The sequence below is a fragment of the Conger conger genome, chromosome 19 (genome assembly GCF_963514075.1).
Source record: "Conger conger chromosome 19, fConCon1.1, whole genome shotgun sequence".
Lineage (NCBI taxonomy): Eukaryota > Metazoa > Chordata > Actinopteri > Anguilliformes > Congridae > Conger > Conger conger.
The window spans coordinates 14,141,063-14,162,056 of NC_083778.1; the positions used below are offsets into that span (position 1 = coordinate 14,141,063).

General features: G+C 48.8%; 1 protein-coding gene across 1 annotated transcript; it reads left to right on the forward strand.

The window, feature by feature from the left end:
• The first annotated feature begins 751 nt into the window (after positions 1-751).
• On the forward strand, positions 752-20,816 carry LOC133119353 (peroxisomal succinyl-coenzyme A thioesterase-like). Its single transcript, XM_061229890.1, has 14 exons — positions 752-932; positions 1,166-1,265; positions 1,363-1,541; positions 1,753-1,840; positions 3,750-3,955; positions 12,067-12,166; positions 12,264-12,454; positions 12,563-12,732; positions 16,971-17,090; positions 18,012-18,094; positions 18,192-18,285; positions 18,675-18,755; positions 19,264-19,405; positions 20,402-20,816. Exons 1-14 carry the CDS (start codon positions 752-754, stop codon positions 20,530-20,532), a joined length of 1,866 nt encoding a protein of 621 aa, XP_061085874.1. The 3' UTR covers positions 20,533-20,816.
• The last annotated feature ends 178 nt before the right edge of the window (positions 20,817-20,994 follow it).

The window sequence follows — 20,994 nt, forward strand, 5'->3', positions numbered from 1 at the left end:
TACAGGCTGCCCACATACAGTGGTCTTGGGGTTCAAATGTGAATGCAAGTGAAAGAAACAAACGGACTGAAATACTTAGACTTAATACTTAAGTCTCAGTGATTATATTCACAGCATCACACTTGCAAATTAACGGTCTGCAATTTCAGCAGAATGAATAAGCCCCTCCTTCATTTCCGATATAACCATAAAAACGTATGCCTGGCAAACGTAGACGGAGTGAATCGATTGAACGTTTCAGTATCCTTTTTTAACCGTCAAAATGAAATAGATACTGTATAATTGATTCAGGACGAAGTTATTAAAACTTGTGCAACTGCCATAGTAGCTACGTTATTGCGCCAGTCGTAGTCGTAGAAGTTTTTACGAGTGATGGTTGCGATCCACCTCAATACGTTGCTATAACGACTTGGTTTACCTTAAGTCGTACAGCGTGGCAGTGTCAGAAAAACGTTAGCAGCTGATTGTTATGTGAAGTTATGGGTCATTCCTAAATGTATTTAAACATGTCCCAGGTTGCATTTTCATTGTCTGCATTTTATTTGTTATAACTCGAATTCTGATTATACAGTACGTTTGTAATCAAGAAACTTTGCGAATTTGTATTAGACTGGTAATGTCGTCTTTACCTTGCTCTAACATACTAACCAGACGTTGTAGACGTAGGTTAGGGTACAATATTCACGAGGTCACATGTTTTATGTGTATCGACGTCTCGTTTAGTATTACAAGAAATATGTCTGAGAACAATATGAGCGCCTTGCTGTCCGTCAGTCCGTCCAGGGGACTAGTGGATGAAAAGTTCCGAGTGGTTGTGCAGAATTTGTCCCACGGACAAGACGTCACTCTGCACTCCCTTGTGCGCTCTGAGGATGACGACCTCTGGCAGGCTTTTGGACATTATGTCAGCGATGACGAAGGAACCGTGAAAGGTTTTTCACTGATTTCTCCGCTTTATCGCACCTTGCAATTTACGTGTTTGCGCAGTATTCTGATCCGCTCTTTATGATTACGTCGACAGTTATTTCATGACTGTATGTGATGTTGTCAAATGCTGCTCTATAATTTATACTGGAATCAGTGGCAAGCACTGATTTGTTACCAACCTCCAACTCTTTCCTGTTAAGTCCTGCTTGTTTTGAGGTTCAGTGTGTTTTGTTCGTAGTTGCAGAACATGTGTGTGTGGGAGGATCGTATCAGGGCATGGAGCCCATGGGTCTGCTCTGGAGCATGAAGCCAGTGCCTGGGAGTAGAACAGGACTCAGGTTAGCACCCTCACCTGTAATTTGGCCAGTAAACAGTTAATTACCCAAAGGGATGAGATGCATCAGGAACATTCAAGGTGTTTTGAACACTCCTCAGGTTGCGGAAGAAGGATCTCAGCACCCCGATCTCTGTGTACTGTGGCCACATCAGCCAGGGGTTCAGAGAGACGAAGGCGTTGGCTTGTGCCGTCGCCGAGCGCTGGTACATGGCACCGGGCGTCCGCAGGGTAGAGGTCACAGAGGGCGGGGTCAGAGGAACGCTCTTCCTGCCTCCAGGTGATTGCAACACTGATATGCCATTGTTTGATCTTGTTTAGAAAGTCTTTGGACAGGCAAATTAAACAAAGTCCAGCCATGAAGGCCAGTCCGACCTGGGTGCACCGTTCTGCCTCGCTGTTATATTCTGCCAGCCATGCAGTCTTCTGCAGCTATGCAGTATGTGAGTGCGTGTGTGCACCAGACAGGTAAATGTGTTATTCTCTTTGAGGTTCTGGACCTTTCCCTGGAATTTTGGACATGTGGGGAGGGGGTGGAGGCTTAGTAGAGTACCGTGCCGCCCGGTTTGCATCACATAGGTACGTTTCCATGGCACTGGAGTACATGTCACCAAAGGCCTTGTCAGACCCCTCTAGACAAGTTGGAAAACAGTACTTTGAGGTACATGATAACTTTTTATTTATTTCGTTTTGCATTTAAGCTTTATTTAACCAGGCAGAATCCAGTTGAGATGTAAAGTCTCTTTTAGGAGGAGAGACCTGGCTGAGAGGACGGCTGTATATGCACAGAAAAATGATTTCATGTTTACATGCATACGTATATACAGTCCCCTCCCAAAGTACTGGAACAGCGAGGCCAATTCCTTTGTTTTTGCAATACAGTGAATACACCTGCGGTTCAGATAAAAAAATGAACATGTGACAAGAGCTCAGAATTTCAGCTTTTATTTCCTGGTATGGCGGCACGGATGGTGCAGTGGGTAGCACTGCCGCCTCACAGCAAGGAGGTCCTGGGTTCGAATCCCCGTCGGGCAGGGCCTCTCTGTGCGGAGTTTGCATGTTCTCCCCGTGTCTGCGTGGGTTTCCTCCGGGTACTCTGGTTTCCTCCCACAGTCCAAAGACATGCACATTAGGCTGATTGGAGAGTCTAAATTGCCCGTAGGTATGACTGTGTGAGTGAATGGTGTGTGTGCCCTGCGATAGACTGGCGACCTGTCCAGGGAGTATTCCTGCCTTTCGGCCAATGTATGCTGGGATAGGCTCCAGCCCCCCTGCGACCCTGATCAGGATAAGCGGGTTCAGATAATGGATGGATGGATTTCCTGGTATTTATACCTAGATGTGTTAAACTACTTATAACATAGCACCTTTGGTATCAGGCCACCCAATTTTTTGGTGAGCAAAAGTATTTTAATAGAGACTATTTAAGTAAAAGAAGGTAAATAACACTTAATATTTGTAGGCATATCCCTTGCTTGCAATAGGTGCATCAACCCTGCGACCCATGGACATCACCAAACTGTTGAGTTTGGACGCATTTCTCAGAATGTTTCTCCATAATTTGGCAGTCAGCAGCCATGCAAGCCCAAGCAATGACACTTTCTCCACCGTGTTTCACAGATGAGCTTGTATGTTTTGAATCATGAGCAGGTCCCTTCTTTCTCTTCACTTTGGCCTTTTCATCACTTTGGAAGTTAATCTTGGTCTCATCAGTCCATAAAACTTTGTTGCAGAATGTTTACTTGTTTGCAAACTGTTATCAGCTGTAATTGTAATCTATATTGCTGCTCTCTACGTTGTTAAATAAATCTAGATGAAAATACCAGGAAATAAAAGCTGAAATTTGGATCTGTCATCCGATATACTTTGGACCTGGAACTCAATTGTCTTCGGTGTATAGCTAAAACAAAGGAATTGACCTTGCCGTTCCAATAATTTTGGGAGGGGGATGTGTGTGTCATCTCCCCACTGGAGAATATGATGTGCTTAAATGTTTCTGGGCCAGGCTGCAAATGTTACCAACGTTAGCCACATTTCCTAGCAAGCAAAGTGCGGCATGCATTGTTAACATTGATTCTTTTGATCTATAAAAATCTATTAAAACCCGTCTGATTGTTTTCTTCATCTGGCAACGTAGCATTCAGGAGCAAGACAACAAATTTGAGTCCAAATTCAAACTCAAATTCAAACCTTACAGTCCAAATCTGATAATCAAGAGTCTTGCAGCAAAGTTCCATCAGGTATAATCCAATCACAAAAGCCGTGGGATCCGCGTTACAACGCAACGGTCCATTGGGTACACACTCTTATATATGCTTGCAGTCTCATCCCCTCTGGATGCGCCACAGCGGTTCACTTGCTGCTGATGGGTTTCTGGTCTCCACCCCTCTGTTTGTATTAGACTGGGAATGGAGTATTTTAGACATAGGTTAGGGTACAATGTTCATGAGGTCACGTGTTTTATGTGTATCGACCGCTCGTTTGGTAGTACAAGAAATATGTCTGAGAAGAATATGAGCGCCATGCTGTCCGTCAGTCCGTCCAGGGGACTAGTGGATGAAAAGTTCCGAGTGGTTGTGCAGAATTTGTTCCACGGACAAGACGTCACTCTGCACTCCCTACTGCGCTCTGAGGATGACGACCTCTGGCAGGCTTTTGGACATTATGTCAGCGATGATGAAGGAACCGTGAAAGGTTTTTAACTGATTTCTCCGCTTTATCGCACCTTGCAATTTACGTGTTTGCGCAGTATTCTGAGCAGCTCTTTATTATTACGTCGACAGTTATTTCATGACTGTATGTGATGTTGTCAAATGGTGCTCTATAATTTATACTGGAATCAGTGCCATGCACTGATTTGTTACCAACCTCCAACTCTTAACTGTTAAGTCCTGCTTGTTTTGAGGTTCAGTGTGTGGGGGAAAACTCAGACAAGGTCATATTTGTTCGTATTTACTGTTTCATTCTGTTCCGTTTCTATTCTAATAGCAACCATACAGAATGGATGGTTAAAGCATTGACAATTGCTTACTTAGAACTTGCGGTTTATTAAGATATGAAGACACAGCTTACAACTTACAGGTTCACGTGTGCACAGCGTGTTCCAATTTTGTGTTTCACCTCAATTGTCCCCCGGAACAACATGTACTATCCGCACAGCAATCATATTGCTCCATCTTTCTTCTTTTTTTTCTTTGAAGTACAGTATCTTACTCCAAACTACCGCTTGGTACGAAAACATATTAAGACCACAAAGAAAATGACTTAACCAAAGTCTCCTTCTCAACATAAACAAGGGTATCAATTCCATATGCCCTGAGGAGAAAATGCATTCAAATATCCCTTCTGGACTTGAACTATCATCACAGATACTAAATCCCAACCAGATATTGTACCCAACAGAACAGATGCATATACAGTACATTTCTTTTTTCTTTTTCTTTTTTTTTCATTTTCACTCAAAATCACCATACATTAATGACATCAACACTTTTTTCCTTTTTTTTTTTTTTTTTTTTCATTGACCGAAGTGTCCTGAGTACTGTCACTGAGTAGTCTCAGGTAGTGGGGTCTGACAACTTGACGACCTGACCTGGTTGTGACAGTGTTTCGGTCTCCTGCCAGACTCTGCTTTACTATTCCAAGTTTTACTTCACCATGCACAGTCCCTGTGTCCGTAGGTGTGGCGGATGTGCCAAAGTTGCGCCTAAGGTGACGGCGATTCCTTCGCAGAACGCCCCCTGACTCCAATTCCACCTCATAAGACCTGTGGCTTACCGGTCTGATCACCTTCGCAGCTCTCCAGACCTTGTGCGGCTCAAATGGCTGTACTCTGACACCGTCCCCTACCTTAAGAGTGTCCATGTCCTTTGCAGAGCGATTGTAATATTTTTCCTGTCTCCGCCTACTGTCAGACAGGCCTGGTTTGTTGTCTGTTGTCTGGTTCCAGCAGAGTATCTTTGGTAGGAAGGAGGGTCCTCATCCTCCTGCTCAGCAGTCTCTGTGCTGGGCTAGTATTAAGACCTTGGCTTGGCGTGTTGCGATGATCCAATATGGTCAAGTATGGATCCCGTCCTGAAGCCTTGGCTTTAAGCATAAGCCGCTTAGCTGTTTTTACTGCCGATTCGGCCTTGCCATTGGTTTGGGGGTATCCCGGTGAGGATGTACGATGTTCAAATTCCCAAGTCTGGCTAAATCGCTGGAACTCCTGCGATGCATATTGGGGCCCATTGTCAGAAATAACAATGTCCGGAATCCCCTGCCGTGCAAAGTGGGCCTTCAATTTTCTAATTACTGTGCTACTTTTGGTATCAGGCAGATAATCTATCTCCCAAAAGTTAGAGTAATAGTCCACCGTTACCAGATAGTCCCTGTCTTGGAAGGAAAACAAATCTGTTCCTACCTTGGCCCAGGGCCTGAATGTCACGTCGTGAGGGTCTGTCACGTCTGTTGCTTAGGGTCTGCTGACCTGCATATGTCACATTTGGAAATAAAAGTCTTTATGTTCTCGTTCATCCCTAGCCAGTATACGCAGTCCCTCGCCCGTCTGAGGCATCCTTCCACCCCGAGATGTGAGGAGTGGATCTGACGCATGATGTCATCTCTGAGCGTATCCGGTATCACTGCCCTTTCTCCCCTGAAAGTGATTCCATCCTGGAAGCTCAGTTCATCCTGGAATGAGTGGAAGTGCTGGATGTCGGTTTATTTATTGGCCACCCTGTCATGATCAATCTTGTTACTTTCTGTAACTTAGGGTCCTTTTCTGTGGCAGATTTGATAGGTAGGTAGTTAACCATGGTCACTGACTCTAGCTCTGTTTCAATGACCCCCTTACTACTCTCACTCAAATAAGCCCTACTCAATGTATCGGTCAGCAGCATATCCCTGCCTGGTATGTCGATGACACTAATATCATACCTCTGCAGCCTAAGCAGCATCCGCTGTAGTCTTTTTGGAGCGCTCAGCTGTGGTTTTTTGTGTATATTTTCTAGAGGCTTATGGTCACTGTGTACCGTCACATGCCTACCATAAGTGTACTGCTGGAATTTCTCCATCCCAAAAACTATTGCTAAGCATTCTTTTTCAATTTGGGCATAGCCCCTTTCCGTTGGCGTTAGCGCCCTGCTTCCAAATGCCACTGGTTTACCTCTCTGTGTTAGAGCTGCCCCTAGCCCTGTCTCCCGAAGCATCACACTGTAGCATCAACTCATCTTCCTGATTATAGTATACAGGCGCATTCGCTATTTTATCTTTTAGCCTTTGGAATGCTGCACTGTGTACATCAGTCCATTCCCACAAGCTCTCCTTGTGAGTGAGCTGTCTCAAAATTTCACAATCATCTGACAGATGATCATAAAACTTTGAGAGGTAATTGACCATACCCACCAGCCTTTGCACCCCTTTTACGTCAGTGGGCCTCGGCATTTCCCGGACTGCGCGCACTTTCTCCGGGTCAATCCGTAGTCCCTCGGCTGTGAGTAGGTGTCCAATGTAGGGTATTTCCTGTTGACGCAGTTTAAACTTATCGGCATTAAGTTTAATGTTTTTCTCCCTGCACCTTGTGAGAAACAGCTTAAGTTTCTCGTCATGGTCTGCGCTAGCCTCCTGCTGTGTCGCCCCTTCACCAGTGACCAAAATATCATCTGCTATGATGTATATTCCAGGTAAGCCCTCCAGCGACTACATGAGCTTCCTTTGGAAGACTTCCGGTGCTGGGCTTATTCCCATTGGCATTCTAAGCTAGCGGAAACGGCCAAATGGGGTGGCGAATGTAGTGAGGTAGCTAGACTCTTCCTCTAGTTTAACATGCCAGAAGCCGTGTTTTACATCACAGAATGTAAATACCTTAGCCTTTGACATCTCCGGGAGAATGTCATCAATCGTAGGGAGAGGGAAATGGCTTCTTTTCAGTGCCCTATTTAGTGGTTTGGGCCCCTCCGAGGAATCGCCACCTTAACGTGGTGGAGGGGTTTGTGTGTCCCGGTGATCCTGGGAGCTAGGTTGTCGGGGGCACTGTTAGCCCCCAGTAGGATCTCCCAAGGCAAATTGGTCCCGGGGGAGGGGCCGGACTAAGAGCGATTCAAAGACTCCCATGATACGGCCACACAAAGACCCAGTTACCTCGCCCGGAAAAGGGAAACCGGGGCCCCCTCCTGGAGCCAGACCCGGGGGGGGGGGAGCTCGTCGGCGAGCGTCTGGTGGCCGGGCCTTATCCCATGGGGCCCGGCCGGGCACAGCCCGAACTGGTCACGCGGGGTCGCCGCCCTGTGGGCTCACCACCTGCAGGGGTCGGCATCGGAGTCGGGTGCTTTGTCCAACGGGCAGTAGGCAAAGGCGGGGATCCGGGCGTGCTGATCCTCGGCGTCGCAGACTGGTTCTGGGGACGTGGAACGTCACCTCTCTGGTGGGGAAGGAACCGGAGCTAGTGCGGGAGGCGGAGCTGTACCAACTAGAAATAGTTGGGCTCACCTCCACGCACAGTACTGGTTCCGGAACCAAACTCCTGGAGTGGGGCTGGACTCTGTTCTTTTCTGGAGTTGCTCAAGGTGAGAGGCGCCGGGCGGGTGTGGGGATACTCACAAGCCACCGGCTGAGCGCCACTGTGTTGGAGTTCCACCCGGGGAATGAGAGGGTCGCCTCTCTGCGACTACGTGTCGCTGGGGGGAAGGCTCTGACTGTCATTTGTGCGTATGCACCAAATGGCAGTTCAGAGTATCCGGCCTTCTTGGAGTCATTGGGTGGCATCCTGGAAAGGGTGCCACCCGGAGACTCCATAGTTCTGCTGGGCGACTTCAACGCTCACGTGGGCAATGACGGAGAAACCTGGAGGGGGGTGATTGGGAAGAACGGCCTGCCTGATCTGAACCCAAGCGGTGTTTTGTTATTGGACTTCTGTGCTGGTCATGGATTGTCGATAACAAACACCATGTTCGAGCATAGGGTAGCTCATAAGTGTACTTGGTACCAGAGCACCTTAGGCCAAAGATCGATGATCGACTTTGTGGTCGTATCATCAGACCTGCGGCCGTATGTCTTGGACACTCGGGTGAAGACAGGAGCAGAGCTGGTGGTGAGTTGGATCAAGTGGCCGACAGACCCGGTAAACCCAAACGTGTAGTGAGGGTGAACTGGGAACGTCTGGCGGAGGCCCCTGTTCGCGAGGTCTTCAACTCCCACCTCCGGAAGAACTTCTCATGCATCCCGGGGGAAGCTGGGGACATGGAGTCCGAGTGGGCCATGTTCAAAGCCTCCATTGCAGAGGCGGCAAGCAGGAGCTGTGGCCAGAAGGTCATCGGTGCCTGTCGGGGCGGCAACCCAAGAACCCGCTGGTGGACACCAGCGGTGAGGGAGGCCGTCAAGCTGAAGAAGGAGGCCTTTCGGGCTTGGCTGGCCCGGGGGTCCCCTGAAGCAGCAGACAGGTACCGGGTGGCCAGAAGGGCTGCAGCTTCGGCAGTCGCTGAAGCAAAAACCTGGGTATGGGAGGAGTTCGGGGAGGCTATGGAGAAGGACTTTCGGTTGGCCTCGAGGAAGTTCTGGCAAACCATCCGACGACGAAAGCAGGGCTTGTCTCAGGCTGTTTTCAGCAGGGAAGGAGAACTGCTGACCCGGACTGGGGATATTGTCGGGCGGTGGAAAGAGCACTTCGAGGAGCTCCTGAACCCGAACAACACGTCCTCTGTGGAAGAGGCAGAGCCTGAAGACTCGGGGGAATCTGCACCTATATCCCTGGCGGAAGTTGCTGAGGTAGTCAAAAAGCTCCTCAGTGGCAAGTCGCCGGGTGTAGATGAGATTCGCCCTGAGATGCTGAAGGCTCTGGACATTGTTGGGCTGTCTTGGCTGACACGCCTCTTCAGTGTCGCGTGGAGGTCGGGGACAGTATCTGTAGAGTGGCAGACCGGGGTGGTGGTCCCCATTTTCAAGAAGGGGGACCGGAGGGTGTGCTCCAATTACCGGGGTATCACACTCCTCAGCCTCCCTGGTAAAGCTTACTCTAGGGTACTGGAAAGGAGGAGCAATGTGGCTTCCGTCCTGGCCGTGGAACAGTGGACCAGCTCTTTACCTTGGCAGGGTTGCTGGCGGGGTCATGGGAGTTTGCCCATCCAGTCCACATTTGCTTTGTGGACTTGGAGAAGGCCTTCGACCGTGTCCCCCGGGGAACCCTGTGGGGTGTACTGCGGGAGTATGGGGTACCGGGGCCGTTGTTACGAGCCATCAGGTCCCTGTATAACCAAAGTGAGAGCTGTGTCCGCATTCTCGGCACAAAGTCAAGCACGTTTCCGGTGGGTGTTGGACTCCGCCAAGGTTGCCCCTTGTCACCGGTCCTGTTTGTGGTATTCATGGACAGGATCTCAAGGCGCAGCCGAGGTGAGGAGAGTGTCCGGTTTGGTGACCTCAGAATCGCATCTCTGCTTTTTGCGGATGATGTGGTTCTGCTGGCTTCATCGGACCGTGACCATCAGCACGCACTGGAGCGGTTTGCAGCCGAGTGTGAAGCGGCCGGGATGAGAGTCAGCGAACTATGGTCACGAGCTTTGGGTAGTGACCGAAAGAACGAGATCGCGTATACAAGCGGCCGAAATGAGCTTCCTCCGTAGAGTGGCCGGGCTCAGCCTTAGAGATAGGGTGAGGAGCTCGGACATCCGGAGGGAGCTCGGAGTAGAGCCGCTGCTCCTTCGCGTCGAAAGGAGCCAATTGAGGTGGTTCGGGCATCTGATCAGGATGCCTCCCGGGCGCCTCCCTTTGGAGGTTTTCCGGGCTCGTCCAACTGGGCGGAGACCCCGAGGGAGACCCAGAGCCCGCTGGAGAGATTATATATCTCTCCTGGCCAGGGAACGCCTCGGGATCCCCCAGGAGGAGCTAGAATGCGTTGCTGGGGAGAGGGATGCCTGGAATACCCGGCTTTGCCTACTGCCCCCGCGACCCGACTCCGGATAAGCGGGTGATGATGGATGGATGGATGGATGGATGGATCTATGCAGATCCTCGGTTTTCCATTCGATTTTGTCTCCAAGACCATACTGCTTATCCAGTCGGTGCTGCGCTCCACTGTTCCTCTTTAAGAGGCGTCATCATAGCAACTGGCACTCTGCGCTTTGGCAGTTTCACTGGAGGCACACTGTTGTCAATTTCAATTTTATATTCCCCCTCCAAACAGCCATCACCAGAAAACACATCTGCAAAGTCAGCTTTGATTTTTCCTATTGACAACGAAGCTTCACCTGGTTTTTCACCTGTGACAGGCCCTAGTTCCTTTTTCACAATACTATCAATGGCCAGTATATTTTCATACTGCACTTTAATTAACTTCATGGCCTCACTGGCCTTCCTGCCCAGTAAAGGAATTCTGTCCTTCTGGTCCACTACTTGGAACTCCAGCCTGTACAGTTTATTGTTTCTGGGGTTCCTAACCATGACCTTGCATTTACCAAGTGGACATAGCTTGGTCTTATTGTACATCACAAGTACCTTCTCAGTGTGCTCCAACTGAGTGTTTGGGTTAAGGTGATGTATGGGGATAATATTACAGGTAGCCCCACAGTCTATCTGGAAATGAACCAGTGTTTTGTCCAACACCATTCCTGCAAAAAGCTACTGGCCCCTACTGTGGCTCCCTTTCACTTGGTTTACAGCCTCATTGCCCCCACTTGTTTCTGTCACTATCAAAACATCGTCATATGAATCACTGTCATATTCTGACACAACATGCACTGCCTTATTTTGCTTACTGCTCTCGGTTTTTGATTTGCATTTAACAGCGAAATGATTTTCTTTGCCGCACTTTTTAAATTTTTTACCAAAAGCCAGGCACTTGTTCTTGTTTCACTCACGCGTTTTACCACAAAACCTGCAGCTGATCTCATTGTCACTTTTTTTCATTGCAGACTGTCTCATTGCATGCACTTCCTCCACTGTCTGTCCTTGCAGTGTTTTACTGTTCTCCCTTGAGAGCTCCGTAGCTCTACATATTTTTAGGCACTTGTCGAGTGTGAGATTCTCTTCCCTGAGCAGTCTCTCCCTCAATGTAGAGCTGTTTGTGCCGCACACAATTCGGTCCCGTATCAAAGAGTCTTTAATGTCCCTGAAATTGCACGTGCTGGCTAACATTTTTTAGGCCATGACATACTTATCGACGTTTTCGTCTAATCCTTGATTGCGCACAAAAAATCTGTATCTTTCCACAGTCTCGTTGACTTTCGGATTACAGTGTGCGTCGAACAGAGTTATCATATTACTCACGGTTCCCTTTGCCGGTAGGCCGTCACTGGACAGCGTGCTCATTAGCTCCCGTCCACTCTCACCTATGAGGTAGTTAAAAAGCTTGAGCTTCGTGCTTTCATCTGCATCGGGCATCGTGAGGTCCAAGTACAGTGTGAACTCCTCCTTCCAACTTTTCCACGTCTTCTCTAAGTTGGCGGAATCCAACACGAGTATTGCCGGAGGTTTCAATCCTTCCATCCTGACTATTCTCCCCGTTTTCCCGCTGCTACGCACGTTAGTCACTTGGCTCTTCACAACTGATAGCCAGCTAGCAGCACGAGGCTAACTTACTATTATCGGCTACTACACGCTTGCACCACTGCCACCAGGTTTCATTCTGTTCCGTTTCTATTCTAATAGCAACCATACAGAATGGACCGTTAAAGCATTGACAATTGCTTACTTAGAACTTGCGGTTTATTCAGATATCAAGACACAGCTTACAACTTACAGGTTCACGTGTGCACAGCGTGTTCCAATTTAGTGTTACACCTCAATTGTCCCCCGGAACAACATGTACTATCGGCACAGCAATCCTATTGCTACAGTTACAGAGCATGTGTGTGTGGGAGGAACGTACCATGGCGTGGAGCCCATGGGTCTGCTCTGGAGCATGAAGCCGGTGCCTGGGAGTAGAACAGGACTCAGGTTAGCACCCTCACCTGTAATTTGGCCAGTAAACAGTTAATTACCCAAAGGGATGAGATGCATCAGGAACATTCAAGGTGTTTTGAACACTCCTCAGGTTGCGGAAGAAGGATCTCAGCACCCCGATGTTGGTGCACATCTCTGTGTACTGTGGCCACATCAGCCAGGGGTTCAGAGAGACGAAGGCGTTGGCTTGTGCCGTCGCCGAGCGCTGGTACATGGCACTGGGCGTCCGCAGGGTAGAGGTCACAGAGGGCGGGGTCAGAGGAACGCTCTTCCTGCCTCCAGGTGATTGCAACACTGCCATGCCAATGTTTGATCATGCAGTCTTCTGCAGCTATGCAGTATGTGAGTGCGTGTGTGCACCAGACAGGTAAATGTGTTATTCTCTTTGAGGTCCTGGACCTTTCCCTGGAATTTTGGACATGTGGGGAGGGGGTGGAGGCTTAGTGGAGTACCGTGCAGCCCTGCTTGCATCACATGGGTACGTTTCCATGGCACTGGAGTACATGTCACCAAAGGCCTTGTCAGACCCCTCTAGACAAGTTGGAAAACAGTATTTTGAGGTACATGATAACTTATTATTTATTTCGTTTTTTAATTTAAGCTTTCATGTTTACATGGATTCCCCTCCGAGGAATTGCCACCTTAACGTGGTGGAGGGGTTTGTGTGTCCCGGTGATCCTGGGAGCTAGGTTGTTGGGGGCACTGTTAGCCCCCAGTAGGGTCTCCCAAGGCAAATTGGTCCCGGGGGAGGGGCCGGACTAAGAGCGATTCAAAGACTCCCATGACACGGCCACACAAAGACCCAGTTACCTCGCCCGGAAAAGGGAAACCGGGGCCCCCTGCTGGAGCCAGACCCGGGAGGGGAGCTCGTCGGCGAGGGTCTGGTGGCCGGGCCTTATCCCATGGGGCCCGGCCGGGCACAGCCCGAACTGGTCACGTGGGGTTGCCGCCCTGTGGGCTTACCACCTGCAGGGGTCGGCATCGGAGTCGGGTGCTTTGCCCAACGGGCAGTGGGCAAAGGCGGGGATCCGGGCGTGCTGATCCTCGGCGTCGCAGACTGGTTCTGGGGACGTGGAACGTCACCTCTCTGGTGGGGAAGGAACCGGAGCTAGTGCGGGAGGCGGAGCTGTACCAACTAGAAATAGTTGGGCTCACCTCCACGCACAGTACTGGTTCCGGAACCAAACTCCTGGAGTGGGGCTGGACTCTGTTCTTTTCTGGAGTTGCTCAAGGTGAGAGGCGCCGGGCGGGTGTGGGGATACTCACAAGCCACCGGCTGAGCGCCACTGTGTTGGAGTTCCACCCGGGGAATGAGAGGGTCGCCTCTTTGCGACTACGTGTCGCTGGGGGGAAGGCTCTGACTGTCATTTGTGCGTATGCACCAAATGGCAGTTCAGAGTATCCGGCCTTCTTGGAGTCATTGGGTGGCATCCTGGAAAGGGTGCCACCCGGAGACTCCATAGTTCTGCTGGGCGACTTCAACGCTCACGTGGGCAATGACGGAGAAACCTGGAGGGGGGTGATTGGGAAGAACGGCCTGCCTGATCTGAACCCAAGCGGTGTTTTGTTATTGGACTTCTGTGCTGGTCATGGATTGTCGATAACAAACACCATGTTCGAGCATAGGGTAGCTCATAAGTGTACTTGGTACCAGAGCACCTTAGGCCAAAGATCGATGATCGACTTTGTGGTCGTATCATCAGACCTGCGGCCGTATGTCTTGGACACTCGGGTGAAGACAGGAGCAGAGCTGGTGGTGAGTTGGATCAAGTGGCCGACAGACCCGGTAAACCCAAACGTGTAGTGAGGGTGAACTGGGAACGTCTGGCGGAGGCCCCTGTTCGCGAGGTCTTCAACTCCCACCTCCGGAAGAACTTCTCATGCATCCCGGGGGAAGCTGGGGACATGGAGTCCGAGTGGGCCATGTTCAAAGCCTCCATTGCAGAGGCGGCAAGCAGGAGCTGTGGCCAGAAGGTCATCGGTGCCTGTCGGGGCGGCAACCCAAGAACCCGCTGGTGGACACCAGCTCTTCAAGCTGAAGAAGGAGGCCTTTCGGGCTTGGCTGGCCCGGGGGTCCCCTGAAGCAGCAGACAGGTACCGGGTGGCCAGAAGGGCTGCAGCTTCGGCAGTCGCTGAAGCAAAAACCCGGGTATGGGAGGAGTTCGGGGAGGCTATGGAGAAGGACTTTCGGTTGGCCTCGAGGAAGTTCTGGCAAACCATCCGACGACTCAGAAAGGGAAAGCAGGGCTTGTCTCAGGCTGTTTTCAGCAGGGGAGGAGAACTGCTGACCCGGACTGGGGATATTGTCGGGCGGTGGAAAGAGCACTTCGAGGAGCTCCTGAACCCGAACAACACGTCCTCTGTGGAAGAGGCAGAGCCTGAAGACTCGGGGGAATCTGCACCTATATCCCTGGCGGAAGTTGCTGAGGTAGTCAAAAAGCTCCTCAGTGGCAAGTCGCCGGGTGTAGATGAGATTCGCCCTGAGATGCTGAAGGCTCTGGACATTGTTGGGCTGTCTTGGCTGACACGCCTCTTCAGTGTCGCGTGGAGATCGGGGACAGTACCTGTAGAGTGGCAGACCGGGGTGGTGGTCCACATTTTCAAGAAGGGGGACCGGAGGGTGTGCTCCAATTACCGGGGTATCACACTCCTCAGCCTCCCTGGGAAAGCTTACTCTAGGGTACTAGAAAGGAGGCTCCGACCGACGGTCGAACCTCGGATTCAGGAGGAGCAATGTGGCTTCCGTCCTGGCCGTGGAACAGTGGACCAGCTCTTGGCAGGGTTGCTGGCGGGGTCATGGGAGTTTGCCCATCCAGTCCACATGTGCTTTGTGGACTTGGAGAAGGCTTTCGACCGTGTCCCCCGGGGAACACTGTGGGGTGTACTGCGGGAGTATGGGGTACCGGGGCCGTTGTTACGAGCCATCAGGATCCTGTATAACCAAAGTGAGAGCTGTGTCCGCATTCTCGGCACAAAGTCAAGCACGTTTCCGGTGGGTGTTGGACTCCGCCAAGGTTGCCCCTTTTCACCGGTCCTGTTTGTGGTATTCATGGACAGGATCTAAAGGCGCAGCCGAGGTGAGGAGAGTGTCCGGTTTGGTGACCTCAGAATCGCATCTCTGCTTTTTGCGGATGATGTGGTTCTGCTGGCTTCATCGGACCGTGACCTTCAGCACGCACTGGAGCGGTTTGCAGCCGAGTGTGAAGTGGCCGGGATGAGAGTCAGCACCTCCAAGTCCGAGGCCATGGTTCTCTGCCGGAAAATGGTGGATTGCTCTCTCCGGGTTGGGAACGAGTCTTTGCCCCAAGTGAAGGAGTTCAAGTATCTCGGGGTCTTGTTCACGAGTGAGGGTAGAAGGGAGCGTGAGATCGACAGGCGGATTGGTGCAGCGTCAGCAGTAATGCGGGCGTTGCACCGGACCGTTGTGGTGAAGAAGGAGCTGAGCCGGAAGGCGAAGCTCTCGATTTACTGGTCGATCTACGTCCCAACCCTCACCTATGGTCACGAGCTTTGGGTAGTGACCGAAAGAACGAGATCGCATATACAAGCGGCCGAAATGAGCTTCCTCCGTAGGGTGGCCGGGCTCAGCCTTAGATATAGGGTGAGGAGCTCGGACATCCGGAGGGAGCTCGGAGTAAAGCCGCTGCTCCTTCGCGTCGAAAGGAGCCAATTGAGGTGGTTCGGGCATCTGATCAGGATGCCTCCCGGGCGCCTCCCTTTGGAGGTTTTCCGGGCTCGTCCAACTGGGCGGAGACGCCGAGGGAGACCCAGAGCCCGCTGGAGAGATTATATATCTCTCCTGGCCAGGGAACGCCTCGGGATCCCCCAGGAGGAGCTAGAATGCGTTGCTGGGGAGAGGGACGCCTGGAATACCCGGCTTTGCCTACTGCCCCCGCGACCCGACTCCGGATAAGCGGGTGATGATGGATGGATGGATGGATGTTCACATGCATACGTATATACAGTCCCCTCCAAAAGTATTGGAACAGTGAGATCAATTCCTTTGTTTTCGCAATACAGTGAATACATCTGCGGTTCAGATAAAAAGATGAACATGTGGCAAGAGCTCAGAATTTCAGCTTTTATTTCCTGGTATTTACACCTAGATGTGTTAAACTACTTATAACATAGCATCTTTGGTATCAGGCCACCCAATTTTTTGGTGCGCAAAAGTATTTTAATGGAGAGTATTTAAGTAAAAGAAAGTAAATAACACTTAATATTTGGAGGCATATCCCTTGTTTGCAATAAGTGCATCAACCCTGCGACCCATGGACATCACCAAACTGTTGAGTTTGGACGAATTTCTCAGAATGTTTCTCCATAATTTGGCAGTCAGCAGCCATGCAAGCCCAAGTAATGACACTTCCCCCACCGTGTTTCACAGATGAGCTTGTATGTTTTGAATCATGAGCAGATCCCTTCTTTCTCTTCACTTTGGCCTTTTCATCACTTTGGAAGTTAATCTTAATGATGAGTTAGTCTCATCAGTCCATAAAACTTTGTTGCAGAATGTTTGTGGCTCATGTCTTTACTTGTTTGCAAACTGTTATCAGCTGTAATTGTAATCTATATTGCTGCTCTCTACGTTGTTTAATAAATCTAGATGAAAATACCAGGAAATAAAAGCTGAAATTTGGATCTGTCATCCGATATACTTTGGACCTGGAACTCAATTGTCTTCGGTGTATAGCAAAAACAAAGGAATTGACCTTGCCGTTCCAATAATTTTGGGAGGGGGATATGTGTGTCATCTCCCCACTGGAGAATATGATGTGCTCAAATGTTTCTGGGCCAGGCTGCATTCACCATTCTGAAGGAGCATCCCCAGGTGTGCAGTGACCGGGTCGCCATGTTTGGACTGTCCTTTGGCACCTCCGTTGTCCTGTCGATGGCGGTGTACTCGTCCGTGATCCAGGTGAGAGAACATTGTCAGTGTAGAGAAATGGCACTCTGAAATGCGTTCTGCAAAACCTATGTTGAGGAAATATTTTTGTCGCTTTTCCTCCTCGTTCCTTTTACGTGGGTGAAGTTGTATTGGCAGCAATGATGTTGAAGAAGCACTCAGTCAATAGTTGTTCATTACAAATCTTTAGTTTAAAATAAAACAGATTAATCTGGGGAATCTGTGTGCTCCGTGCAAGAAGCTTCAAGAGACCAAAGAATTCCAAAGTAACAGTAGGAAGTATCCTTGTCTTTATACAATAAAGCTAAACAATCAACATCACATTGTCTCTCTTAACCCGCCTTAATATTTTCTGTCACTCTATGAAAGCTGAGCTGTCTTAACCTTTTGCCTGTCCGTAAGTCTTCATGTTTGTCTCTATGTGCTGCATCTTACATGTTTGTGTGGTTTTCTGTTTTATGACAAGACTTACTCATAATCCTAATTGAAGCAGTTCCTTTCATCATCGTCACGTTCACTTGGATTTTTTATCGAGTTATCGATAATTACACAAGAATCGGGAAAATAAAATTGTGTCGTATCACTAAGACTGGTGCTATTATATTCCCTAACCAAGGGCCTACGCTACCAAACCTATTTTCAATCTGATAATGAGTCTGCCATGTGGTACCTTATCAAATACCTTTTGGAAATCTAAATGTATGTCATAAACCCTGCTACCATCAAAGCCCTTGGTAGCTTCCTCAAAGAATGTGAAAGCTATGTTTGCTATCCCTTAAGATGTTATTACATTGAAGCCAAATGCATTTTAATGACATTTAATTTGGGTTTCGTGAAGGTTTTTTATTTTTTTATTTTTAAAGTGTTTTTCATGCGGCACCTTGCCTACGCCTCATATCAGATGCTACACCCCACCTGCTCTTTCTCTCCCAGCCCAGGTGCCTGGTATGTGTGAGCGGAAGCCACATGCAGCCACTGCGGGGATCTCTGGCTGACGTCTTTAAGGATACTGATAAGTGAGTGTCACCCTGCAGCTCTGTGTGGCGAAAGTGATCTGCAGTGTATCTTTCATTCATTCATTCATTCATTCATTTCATTTTATTTTGTTTTCAGAGATTCCCACAAGATCCGTTATGATGAGGAGCATCGAGTGATCTGGCGAGATCGTCTCTTGCCGATACCCTCCGACCCCAGCAAGAAGGTTGCTGTGAGTAAATATAAACTCTCTCTGCCTCATTGTTTATACACAGCGATGTGCACACCCCATTCTGTCCGTTCTGATTGGCTGGTGAGTGTTGTGCTGTAGATCACTCTTCCCATTCTGATTGGCTGGTGAGTGTTGTGCTGTAGATCACTCTTCCCATTCTGATTGGCTGGTGAGTGTTGTGCTGTAGATCACTCTTCCCATTCTGATTGGCTGGTGAGTGTTGTGCTGTTGATCTCTCTGCCCATTCTAATTGGCTTGTGAGTGTTGTGCTGTAGATCCCTCTGCCCTTTCTGATTGGCTTGTGAGTGTTGTGCTGTAGATCCCTCTGCCCATTCTGATTGGCTTGTGAGTGTGGTGCTTTAGTCACTGTTGGTTGTTGTGATCTTCAGGTGGGGCAGTTACAGTGTCCTCTGCTGTTGATCGTGGGTGAAGATGATCAGAGCCGCCCAGTCGCTGAGTCGGCTGAAGACGTGAGTCTGTCTGTCCCGCTCTCTATACCGCTGTCTGTACCGATGTCTGTGCTTCTGTCTTTACATACCAGTCTGTACATTTAGTGGTGGAGCTAGCCTTTCATATGTATGAGTGTAAGGCAAGATGAGATACACCGATCAGCCACAACATTAAAACCACCTGTTTAAACCAGTTTTTTCATGATTAAAAATGCTTTAAACTGTATAAACTTGTCTATAAACACTTAATATGTCATGAGTTGTTATGCTTACTTGTATAACTTTTTAACGCATACAATAGACAATGCTACTTGAAAAAATGTATTCAACAATTTGTTTCATGAATCATTCAAATATAGTATCGATGTTCGGGTACTCCATTGCTGCTAATGCTGTGTACCATGTGATTGAGAAATCTGCACTGAGACCCCAAAAAAACGTTTTAGCACACACGTATAAGCACACACAGACACACACAGGTCAGTTTTACTCTGCCAGTGGCTGTGTGTGAACAAAGCTTTTCCTCCAGATGAAGAAGATGATGGAGGAGGCTGGAAACAGTCATCTGTTGACCATCCTCTCCTACCCTGGGGCGGGACACCTGATTGAGCCCCCCTACACCCCGCACATTGCCTTTAGCAACTTCATGGTTACTGCGTCAGGAGGAAAAGGTACAGAACAGTGTGTGATATGTAAGATGTGGGGTAAGGAACCTGTTGCTTTGCATCTTTCCATTTTTTACTGATTGGCCTATTTGCTAGAGTGCACTAGACTTTATATTCATGTCTGCAGAATATGTGGGGTAAGGAGGAACCTGATGATGATCTTCTGTCATGTAGACCAAATGACTTCAGTGTGGTAATAACTATTGTACTCGCGGTATTGCGTTTTTTTCAGCTTCAGGTGCCAAAAAGGATAATTCTCTGTCTGTTTGTTCGTTTGTTCATCACGATGTAGTATTATGTGTCTGCCACAAGGGGGTGCCTCAGTTCCATTTGACCTCTGGTATTACACATTTATATTTACATTTACATTTTAGTCATTTTGCAGACGCTTTTAATCCAAAGCGACACTATTTTATACACTCAGTGAGCACTTCATTAGGTATTTATTTGACTTATTTTACTAGACTTTACTTTTATTTGACTTCTGCTGCTGTAACCTATCCACTTAAGAGTTATAATGCGTTGTGTGTTCAGAGATGCTCTTCTGCATACCACTGCTGTAATGTGTGGTTATTTGCGTTACTGTCACTAAATCAGTTGGTGCAACCAGTTTACATTAAGTTATGGCGTAACTCTGAATTTACGTTCAAACTAGCCTAAATTTGAACTTACGTTATACTGGGGCAAGAGGCTGCAGGTTGCCACTTTATTTAATTGCCAAGAAGGCTGTGGCTAACAACAGGCAAATCATTCACACCACTTCTGCAACATGATGTTAAAACTGAAACTGAGTAATACTCTCAGGTGATTGAGTTGGATCATCTGCCCAATGTGTAACCACACTGGAGAACTGGAGTTTGCTGGCATTAATTATTAAAATACTGAAATTGCAATTATCTATGATTGGCTCCGCCCACATACCTATGACACGTTGGGAGTTTTAATATCACTGCAAATCCACTTATTTCAGATAATGACCTTCTTCTCTTGTTTGCTTCGCAGTGGTGGCTCTCTGGGGAGGGGAGGTCAGTGCGCACTCTCGTGCCCAGGAGGACTCCTGGCACAGAATCTTGGCCTTCCTGGAGCAGCACCTGTACGGCCCAGACCTGAAAACCTGTACGGCCCAGACCTGAAAACCCCCGGGGCCCTGTGACCCCGTGCAGGAGGACCATCTCCGTCCACCATCCCCCTCCTGGCTACTCTGCTCTCAGGCCACCCAGGGGCATCCATTCCTGGTGCAGCGGTTTTCATAAACCTTTTAATTCACTTTTTAGTTTCCCCTAAATGTCAACAGATTATAATGGGGTTAATTAAGATAGCCATGTACATGAAAGGGGCACATGGCCCCATATTCCAGCTTCATCTTACTGTTTCTTTACAGTCTACCACAACCAATTAAAGCATGTGCTGCTTCCTTTGTCCGCCTAAAAATGTAGACATTTCAGCCGACAAGAACTCAACATCCAACTTGAGAAAATGTGGCGTTTTTTGTTGTGGCATGTGATAATTAGACGTTAGCCACGTTTGCTACCAAGCATGGGGAATGTCATCCGTCCATCCATCCATTATCCAAACCCGCTGTCGTGTCAAGGAAA